We start from the raw sequence: 11043 nt of genomic DNA on the forward strand, positions 1-11043 counted from the left end.
CATGTAATAATTAACTATATTGTAATAGAAATTTACGGATGTTTTAACAATGGATTTAAATATTATTTTTGCATCTGCAAAACACCAAGGTATAACAAAAGTCCTGAGTAATAGTGACATCATCCTAAACGCTGTGAGGGAGGGTTGGCTGCCTTGTGTGCGCGCAGCCGGTCTCGTCACCTGACCTGGATTTCCGTCCGTAGACAGCACATGACTAGGAAACGGGGAAGTGTTTTGCACAGTTAGAAGAGAACGGGGCTGTGTATTTCTACAGGGTTCTTCGTGAGGCGGAATTTTCTCAACAACATTTCACGCTTCTACTGACCTTTGAAGATCCAAGATATCACTTAGGCGCGTCTGTTTTTATTTACGCCGCAGAAATGGCCTTGATTCGATTACATCTGCGGACGTTATTGCATTTTAGCCTTATCTGCGTCACTTTGTTCTTAAATAGCCTGCCTGTTGTGGTAACAATGTACAGGAGACCCAACATTGTTTTGATATTAACAGATGATTTAGACGCTGATATGGGTGGCATGGTAAGTTAATGGTTTGAATTAGTTTATCTGTGTTGTGTTAGATTAGACTGATTTGCGTACTGCGAATGAACTACGCCACCAAAACGTCTGCACCCCTCTTTGTAGGTTCCACTTAACAAGACAAGAAAGTTAATAGGTGATTCTGGAATCACTTTTACCAACGCGGTGAGTTTAAACCTACTTTTACTGTTTGCATTGATGCTTTTAATTGAATTGGAATGGATGTAGGCTTTTTTTTTCTGAAAACTATCATTGTAATGTTGTTGACTGTTATTGAAATATGACTCTCTATTATGCAATATGTCATGCAGTGTTTTTGTATTGTACATTCTGCTTATTTGTTTACAAAATGTTGCAGAAAACTGTTTTCACACACTTGTTACCACTTTCTTTCCTCTGAAGTTGGTGGCTTCAAGTCACCTCACACAAATCAATTCATAGTGCTGCTCATGGGTTATTTTCAGAGTCGTACACAGTCATCCAAGCCTTACTTGTGGCTTAAATCAAGTGTTGTGTAATATGAACACACCTTCTTTGCTTCTCTTAACAATTCACAACATTTATGCTGTCTTATGTTGTTCAGCATGTAATTGTTCAAGTTTGATTTATTGTTTAATATTAAGCTTCATTTGAAATAAACACACAATTCTGCATCTCTCTCTCTCTATCACTCCCTCCCTCCCTCTCTCTCCCCCTCCTCCCTCTCTCTCTGTCTCTCTACCTATCTATCTATCCATCTATCCACCCCCCCCCCCCCCCCCCCCAGTTTGTTGCTAGCCCACTGTGCTGTCCAAGTCGTGCCAGCATCCTGACGGGAAAGTACCCCCACAACCACCACGTGATCAACAACACCTTGGAGGGCAACTGCAGCAGTCAGGCCTGGCAGAAGAGCCAGGAGCCGGGCACCTTCCCCGCCCTACTGCAGAAGAGCTACTACCAGACCTTCTTCGCCGGCAAATATCTCAACGAGGTAGGAGTGCTCTTTTGAAGGAGCGCACTTTTGACCTGTGAGCGAGTTGTTTGTCCTTCTCTCAGGCCTGTGCCCAAACCCAATTCTCTCTTGTGGTGTATTCCTTAAAGACCCCAGAGAGTTTATCTATATTTCTCCAGTCAGACCTTATTTTTAAGTCGAGACTAAATTTAGATACTTTTGGATTGTGCACTTGTATATATTTGTTTTATTCCTGGAGTAGGTGTTGGCCTTTTTTCCCCCCATGTTGGCCATCTTGCCCCCATGTTGGCTATTTTTCTCCCAGCCAAGTTCCTTATTGCCTCATAGCTGCTGGGTATCAGGGTTTTGAGAGATATGTGACAGAAACCCTTGGTACATTTCTTAACTCACTCACTTCTGAATGGCCAGAGGTATTTGCCTGAATGACTATAGCTGTTTGTCCTTTAGCCACAGGAATTTTATGAACTTGGGTGTTCTTATAGCAGTTCTGTTTTCACGTTGCATTCACATTGTGTTACTGAAGAATCTCTGCAGACATATCTCAGCCTTCCCTCTCTCTCTCGTCTCATTACATTCTGCTTCCTTATTTTCATGTCACTATTATTTACCATCTGTCTGTCTGTCTGTCTGTGTCTCTCTCTCTCTCTCTTTCTCTCTCCCTCTCCCCCTCTCCCTCTCTCTATCCTTTCTCTCTCTCCTCGCTCTCTTTCTCTCTCTATCTTTCTCTCTATATATATTTATCTCTCTCTCTCTCTCTCTATCCTTTCTATCTATCTCTCTCTCTCTCTCTCTCTCTCTCTCTCTCTCTCTCTCTCTCTCTCTCTCTCTCTCTCTCTCTCTCTCTCTCTCTCTCTCTCTCTCTCTCTCTCTCTCTCCCTCATCTCTCCATCTCTCCCTCAGTACGGGCACCCAGAAGCAGGAGGAGTGGAACATGTGCCTCCAGGTTGGGACTACTGGTTTGCCCTGGTAAGAAAAAGTCAACAGAAACCAACCATATCTCAAACACTCCTCACTTCCAACCTGAGTTAGACCAGAGTGGTTGACTATGAAGCAAGGATACTGGCTTACCTCCGTAACTTTGAGTGTAACCGTTGATTACTGCATGTATTATTTAAGTCTGTTAAATTACGTAAATATAGACATAAGCATGAATATAGAAAAAAGGGAGGCCCAAGGCACTCTTCTTCAAAAATGTTTGCTTTTTAAACGTTTTTTTCTATATTCATTTGAATTCCCGACTCCAAAGAGTACCTACAAATATCCAACTGGACTTCCTGAGCACCCTGGACTTTGTTGTCTTTTCATAAACATAAACATGTATTGCTTCTGAAGTGACTCTTGACGTTACTGTACCTCAATTCAATCTCAAATGTATTTGTAAGGGACAGTGTGCAATTAAAACATAAATGTAACCATTTGATGCATTAAGCCAGAGTTGGCTAGTTTACATTGAGGGGCAGCCGTTGCCTACTGGTTAGGGCCTTGAGCTTGTAACCGGAGGGTTGCCGGTTCGATCCTCGACCAGTCCAAGGCTGAAGTGCCCTTGAGCAAGGCATCTAACCTCTCCCTGAGCTCCGCTGTATGAAGGCAACTCACTGCTCCAGGTGTGCTTCATCTCACTGTGTGTTCACTGTGTGCTGGTATGTGTGGTCACTAATTCACGGATGGGATAAATGCAGAGACCAAATTCCTTGTATAAGTATACATGGCCAATAAGCCTGATTTGATTTGAGCTGCTGTCCCATAGGAAGCATAAATAGAAATACAACATTTTGGGTAAGCCAGCAGCCTCACTTCGTAGTATACCCCACAGGGTGTGTACTGTCTGTGGCTGTTAGTCAGCTCGGCATATTATGGGGTGTATTTCTTCAGTCTTCATGTTTAAGCCACTGTAGTTATATCCACTGTCTGAGAGACAGGGTAAGCTTCTGCTTACAAGTATGGCCAAGCTTGTCTCAAGCACCTGATTTGCGAAATAAAAAAAAACAACACTGCTGTTTACTAACTTCTCAGGTAGACCTATTTCTCTATATCAGCATGTAATTCTGTCAAGGACAGATGACTGATAAAACTGCATGTCTCACAACTAGAAGGGGAGTGTGTGTGGGTTGTAAAGGCTGCAACAGATTAACTAATCTTCTTATCAAAGTCATTGCAGCTATACGGCGTATCCGCCCTGTGCTGTTGTAGCTCTAGTTTGACGCTGCATATTTGTAGGATTTGGCACGTGGGTGGGGGGACTGTGTGCACTAGTCGCTGGGACCCTGACTGGGTCACGAGCAAGAGCTGGAGGAGTGGACTCCCATTGATTTATTTGGCCCGGAAAACATGATAAGCCACTTAATCTCTCCGTACGCGCTCTGCAAATAACCCCAGTCCCAAACCAGGCCGTAAATTAGAGCTGGAGTACCAGCGATCACCGGTTAGCCAGCTACCCACTCCGTCTCTGTGTGTGGGAGAACTGACGTGAAGTGATTTTTACAAAAAAAAAAATAAATAAACATGAGCTTTGGCCTGGAAGTGGTGACGGTGCCGGCATTAGTGGTGGTGGGGGGCTGGGGTTGTCATGAGAACTCAAGGAGACATGCTGAGTTTTTTTTTTTTTTTTTTGGCCATGTGAAATGGCCTCCATGCCCGAAATAGCCAAATCAGCCAACCGCATCTATGGAAACGCTGACCTGGCATTACCTGAACAGGTGCCACAGACTGTTGAGGCAGAACCTGAGACTGGCAGAGCTTATGATTGTTCTGACAAACACTTTTAATCAAACCTGTATGTAATAATTTACGGACGTACATTCACTATATGGTAACCAAGAAATATAGCAACAAGCCAAAGTCCTCGTGCATCTAGCTATTGTGTGGCATGTAGGACCATTGAACTGACTCATCCACGTTTGTGCTTCAATGGCTTGGCCACGTAGTGTGGCTATCACCATACTAAGCTCAATCTTTTATTTCTTCTGCACAAGAGGAGTGATCAGTGGGCATAGTTCAAATGACTCCGTACGCTTGGATAGTCCTTCAACCAATCAGACCAATGATCCGGTGCGTCTTTGGGATAAGCTAGTTTGTCATTGGACCCAAAGATTGTGGACAGGAAGCAGGGTAGGTAGATGTGCAGGTTTCCATCCTGAGCTGTCCAGCGAAATCCAAATCGCCGGCAGGTCAGGCAGGTTTCACAGGTTTCACCCAGCCTATTGCCCACTGTGTTAGATCAGCAAGTTGATTTGACCAGTTATCAAATTAGCTTTGTCAAACTGAAGACTTTGCCCTTTGCCCATCAATCAAATGATTGCTCTATGTCAGAGCTACGATCACTGCATTTTAGGTTGCTTTGCCTGTTGCCTCACAAGCTCTTAAACAATATGACCAGCAGTATACTTCAAATCATGGAAGGTGCTCTAAGTGAGGTTTCAAAGCTAAAACATTTTTTGTTACATACTGCAATCATCACCTCACCATCCGCTAGTTGCCTGTGTCCTGAATACTGTACACTGTAAAAAAAAAAAAGTGACAGCCCAGGCTCCAAAGACAGCAAAAAAATGTATCTTGGTCCAGTGTGGATCATAAAAACATAGCAAACTGTTCCAGCCAATCACTGATGAGATGCGTGTTTAGGAGAGTTTCAGTTGCACAGGAGGGAGTTGTTTTGTGTGAACGTCAGCTGAAGTGATCGTTCAGAGTACCTTTAACACACGGACGGACCCTTTCCCCACATCGCTCAGTGCACCTTTAACACACGGACCCTCTCCCCACAGGAGAGGAACTCTAAGTACTACAACTACACCCTGTCTGTGAATGGAAAAGCCCAGAAACATGGACAGAACTACAGCCTGGACTACCTGACCGACGTGCTGGTAAGCGCAACAGAACAATACAAACCAGAGTGCTAATGAATGTGAGTGGGGTATTCCAAGTGCGTGGCTTAGTGATGAACCTGGGTAAGTTAACTCCGAGCAAGTTGTAAGCCTCCTACAACAAGAGCCCTATGGCGTTGTTTTGTGAGGGGAATAAAGCCATACCGCTCTTCTGTTAGGAGGTTTACCACTTACTCAGAGTTAACTTACCCAGGTCTATCACTAAAACATGTACTTGGAATACCCCCCTGGCGACTACCACTGCCGTGTTTTGACAACACATGTTTTGGCCAGTTAATGATTAAGTCCAAGACGGCGTGCCCTCCTAGAGGTATTTTTAATTAGCATGTTGGGTAGGCTCTGGTGTGTTATTATATCCACACCTTCCCATGAATGTGTTGCAGTTACTGTACATGGCACCCAGCAAGGTTTTGTCAAAATGTATGTAAACATGGCAGTGGAAAGATGTATTGCTTTATAAAGGAAAGAGATTGTTTTGCAGTGCACTCACGCTACTGTAAGTACATTAGATTGTTCATGTTTACAAAGTTTACATTTTAGTGGCTACTGCACATGCACTAAGTCAAACGTTTTGAAACACCTACTCTTTTAAGGGTCCTCTTGGGTCTCTTATGGGTATATTTTAGGAACTTTTGTAATGATGACCGTATTTCAGACTCTCACATCACAACCACATTAAATTAGATATCTATTTTTGTTCTACAATGTAAAAATAGTCAGAAAAACAGAGACCCATAAAAGAGTTGGTATTATATTTGCAGATAGTATGAATATTATATCATACACTACTCACAAAAGCGATATTTAACTTTGGATGATATTTCAGGATGAACCTAAAATCCACTATAACCTTTTCAGGTGAACTTAATGTGACCATCTCTAAACTTTTAAATGTGTCAGTATGTTATGTACTGAAAAACATTCAATTTCACCCGAAAGCCATGCAGCTATCCCTAACTTGTTGTGAGTAGTGTGTATATTCAGAGGGTGAACCTTTGTCCTGGATTGTTAGATATGACGAAATAGAATCATGTCATTCCCGTCCCTCTCTCTGTCCCCGTAGGCCAACACGTCATTAGACTTCCTGCAGTACAAGTCGAACTACCGGCCCTTCTTCATGATGGTGTCCACCCCAGCCCCCCACTCGCCTTGGACAGCGGCCCCACAATACGAGAGCACCTTCCCCAACGTCAAAGCGCCACGGGACCCCAACTTCAACGTCCACGGCAAGGTAGGGGAAAGCCTGTGATCTCTCTGGAATGTGTCGGAATATGACTATGTTGTCTGCATAGAGGACTGTAATCGCAATAGAAGAACCTTTTTTAACCTTAAATCTATGTTATTGAAAATGGAACTATAGATCCTGCCAATCTATTCCTAAAGGGATCCTAGTTGAAAACCTAATCCAGATACTTTGAAATTGAAATTAAACGGACTTTAGCATAATTCTACAAAATGTTGATTTCCCCCCAGTTACCATTAGCTCATTGTTGTTTCCTGTGACATTGGAAATGCTATAGGAATGCACATGTTTTTTTATGTATTAGAGAGATCTACAGGTGCAAATAGGGCCCAAACCTTCTAAACACAGATAAATCCAAGAACTAGGAGTGCAAAAATAAAAATCAATCTGAACTGAATCTATATTTAATTCTTTTCAGTTTGCAATAAGAAGGTGACTAAACTTGGCTGGAAACAAAATGTTATTGTAATCTTTTTTTGTCGCTTGTCCCTGGTAAAAAAAAAAAAAACCTTTCTATTCCTCTGTGCCAACTTCACTCTTCACATTAGAGCCAGCATGTCGCCTTCAGACGTTTGGTTGTGTGCCACCATTGTTGTCCTGAGTCCATTCTCTGGCAGCTTCAGCAGTGATAAAAGTGCGGGGAAAACAGTGACTAAACTGGCAATGGAGTTATTGCAACATTAAGAAGATTTGGAGATAGCCACTAAGATTTGGACAGAGCTTATTTCACTTCCTCCACAGGGAGTTGATTAGTGAAAATGTATCAACTTTAAGGTTTCCCTTATCAGTTATTTTGTTATTTTCTTAGCAAGGGGAACAAACTTAGGCTGGGTGAACCCTGCCTGAACTGCCGGCGAAATTGGACAACACAAACACAACCTTTAGTCCAATCACAAACTAGCTTATCCAAACGACTCACCGCATCGTTGGTCTGATTGGTTGAAGCACTATCCAAGCGTACGGAGTCATTTGAACGATTCCAATAGAGCTCGACAGTCCCGCCCTTTCTCCTTGCAGTAGAAATAAAGCTCAGACTCCCCATACTAGCGTTCAATCTTAAAAGATTGAGCTTAGTATGGTAATAGCCAGACTAGAACAAACTAGGCCTAATATATTCCATTAGTTTACGTATTCCGGTCATTCTCAGACGTTGGCTGTTGGTTTTTTGTATTCTTACATATTTATCCTTCTCTGTCCTTTGTGTGCCCACATTCTTTCTTCTCTATTCAAGGCATTCCTGAATGTTTATTCTTGATTATTGTTTGCACTGCCAAATGTTTACCCTTCTTTATTCTTTGTCCTTTACTCTTTCTACTCTTTGTAATGACTTGTTTATTATCCCTTGCTCTTCACTTCCATCAGGACAAGCACTGGCTCATCAGGCAAGCCAAAACCCCCATGTCCAACTCTTCAATGGAGTTCCTGGATAATGCTTTCCGGAAAAGGTACCGTAGGAACCCAGGTTTTGCCTAACCGTGTGTGTGTGTGTGTGTGTGTGTGTGTGTGTGTACACATCCTCCTTCATCCCAGCTACCTCTGACAAATAGCAAGTGCTTCTGGACTTGACTCTCCTACATACATACACACACACACACCCTGGTCCTGAACCCATCCCAAAGTGTGAGCTAAAGTGTAGGGACAAACTTTAATTTTGTTCTGTCTGTAGCCGTTTGTTCAATATCAGTGTGATTGTGTGGCCATGAAATCAACTCTACCTCATTAAATTAACCAGTCATTAACCTTATAGAATGTCATTTTTGAGCACTGTCAGTGGTACAGTAATTAACTTTGTTAGAGCAGGGGTATTTTTTTTACATGCAGTTCTGGTGGTCTCCCCTAGGTGGCGCACTCTGTTGTCCGTAGATGACTTGGTGGAGAAACTAGTAAAGCAGCTGGAGGCGCGGGGAGAGTTGGATAATACCTACATCTTCTTCACCTCCGACAACGGCTACCACACAGGTGAGCAGGCGTAATAGAGTTCAGGCATGGTGCCTGAATTCAGGCTTGAGCTTGGCCATGTACGATGTCAAGAAAAGCTATTCTCTATATTGTCTTTGAATGAATTTGATCATTTCAGGCACAAATAATTTCCTGCCTATCAGCCCTGGGTGAGGCTGCAGAGACATCCTCAGGTCTGGCCCACAGCCTTGGTCGGTCTGCCTGCCTGCCTGCCTGAATACGTTCCCTATGATCCAGATTGATTCTTAAGTTTGTTGCTAATTTGATCCGAACCACATTTAGAGGTGGTTTGAAATGCAATTCCAATGGCGTTCTTATGGATCCATTGCCACTCTGCTTTGACGCCACTCGCAATTTGACACAGTGACAGAAGTTGCCTAAGTAGAGATGAAGTCACTGATGCCCGTGTTGTTGCTGCTGTAACGTAGGCAGCTAGGCTGGTGATATCTAGACACACACATTCGTTATGATCACAATTGTCTGCAGCCCGAATATAACCCATGTTTGTGTCATGAATATTTAAAAAGGGAGTACTGTAAGTCCATCTCATTTTGCTAGATATAGAAAAGCAAGGAGCTTTAATGCAAATTTTTGAGAGGCATCTTAAACACTAACATGCTGTGCACACATGACAATGAAATACTCAGCATTCTTGGTGTAGATCAGCCAAACATATCCACTCAAACCTGTGCAGGAACGGCCTAGGTGTAGTTTGCCAATGCAGCACAACATGACTTTCAATATACCGTAATTTCCCAACTACCGTATTTGCCGCAGCTTATACATTGATTTTGAAAAAAAATTCAGCTACAGTATGAGGTTTTGTTTATTTTAACTCGCATAAAACACTGTCCTGCGGCTTATACACAATGCGGCTAATACACAGGAAATTTCAGTAGGAAAAAGCTAACTTCTGAAATGAGACTCTGCTGTCTAACTTGTGTTTTCACAAGAAAACAGACCATCTACTGTATGTGATTCAGATTGAATGAGGATGTGTAGGTAAATGCATATTGTTTCCAATGTATGTGTCCATTTGGAGTGAGCAGTCGCACACATGAAGGGAAGTTTGAGTCAGTCCATCTCCTCGTCATCGGCGGGTTTGTAATGATCACAAGTGTGGAGGAGCACGCTGTTCCTCACATGGCAACAGAAAAAAGGCCTTTAAAAAGAAGCCCTATTCTTGTCATGTCTTGACTTTTCTAAATAAAAAGTTGATCACTAAAAGGCCTATTCTCGGCCTATGGTTCATATATTTACCTCCACCAAGGAGGTTATGTTTTCATCTGGGTTTGTGTGTTTGTTTGTTTGTTTGTTTGTTTGTTTGTGTGTTTGTTTGCAAGATAACTCAAAAAGGTATGGATGGGTTTCTATTAAATTTTCAGCAAAGGTCAAGGAAGGGAGAAACGATTACATTTTGGGAGTGATCCATATCACAGTCTGGATTCACATCAGGCGGCGGTTATGTTTTCGCTTGGTCTGCGCTCTCTGAGTGCTATTGTAGTTTCTTGTTATGTAATGTTCTTTGGGTTTATTTTACTCTGATTCCGCACAACCAATGGATATTGACGATTCCTCACACAAGCCAGTGTCTCATTTATTTGAGCTTTGCTCTAAATATCTATATTGTGATGTATTGTGACATACTCCTTGTTGTATGTATGTATGTGGAGTCATGTCGTGACGACATGGAAGGAGGTGGGCCACATGGGCTCTATGGTGCACAAAAACCTTGCCCAAGTACAGACCCGACAGAGGACCTGCTGCAACCGGTCTGTAAGCAGCCAGGTCTTCACGTCCGGATAGGAGGTGCTGGTAGTACATCGTACCCAGACGTCTGTTGCGGGACGAGTCAGGGCGGACTGATGTCATCTACACCGTCCAGCCCAATCCAACTAACCACCACTACGGGGCATCAGTGCGACTGATCCCCGTGCTGAACTCCGTCTTTCTTCTCTGAGTATACTAGAGTCCTTCATTTATGTGCTAAGATCACCAAAAAAAATTATATTCTTGGAGGAATATCCCCTGGATCCTCCCCACAGGGATTTAGTTTGCAAAAACACCACCTCTCTAAGTCGTTTGAGTTAGCAGGTCCGTCTCATGCTCTGTTCTTCTTCTTCTTCTCCATCAGGCCAGTTCTCTCTGCCCATGGACAAGCGGCAGCTGTATGAGTTTGACATCAGAGTGCCCCTGCTGGTACGGGGACCAAACATCAAGCCCAACCAGACAACTTCGGTAAGAGACAGCCATCATCTAAACCTTCAGAATACCAGAGCAATCATACATACTTGGGCAAGAATAGGCTAAAAAGCCTTACAACACAAGCGTAATGAGAAGCAAACATGTCATAAGAAACAGCTGAACAATCAAACACTCAAACAGACAAACAAGCCAATGAACAACCACCCAGAGATGGACACAATTCATGTATTTAAAATAGTTATTTAAAATACAAGATAGTGTTTT

At 42.9% G+C, this 11043-nt stretch overlaps 1 protein-coding gene across 2 annotated transcripts in view; it reads left to right on the plus strand.

Moving 5' to 3' along the window:
* Positions 1-205: 205 nt before the first annotated feature.
* The window catches only part of gnsa (glucosamine (N-acetyl)-6-sulfatase a), a 15693-nt gene continuing 4855 nt past the window's right edge, over positions 206-11043 (plus strand). The window contains exons 1-9 of one of the 2 annotated variants that reach the window (XM_062517786.1): positions 206-539; positions 645-704; positions 1306-1509; positions 2392-2457; positions 5253-5351; positions 6436-6603; positions 7978-8060; positions 8456-8574; positions 10709-10812. In XM_062517786.1, coding sequence (XP_062373770.1) covers positions 381-539; positions 645-704; positions 1306-1509; positions 2392-2457; positions 5253-5351; positions 6436-6603; positions 7978-8060; positions 8456-8574; positions 10709-10812 — 1062 coding nt within the window. In that variant the 5' untranslated portion in view covers positions 206-380. The remainder of the gene's footprint in view (positions 540-644; positions 705-1305; positions 1510-2391; positions 2458-5252; positions 5352-6435; positions 6604-7977; positions 8061-8455; positions 8575-10708; positions 10813-11043) is intronic. The other variant, XM_062517785.1, reaches the window with a different exon arrangement.

This window comes from Sardina pilchardus, chromosome 17 (assembly GCF_963854185.1).
Source record: "Sardina pilchardus chromosome 17, fSarPil1.1, whole genome shotgun sequence".
NCBI lineage: Eukaryota > Metazoa > Chordata > Actinopteri > Clupeiformes > Clupeidae > Sardina > Sardina pilchardus.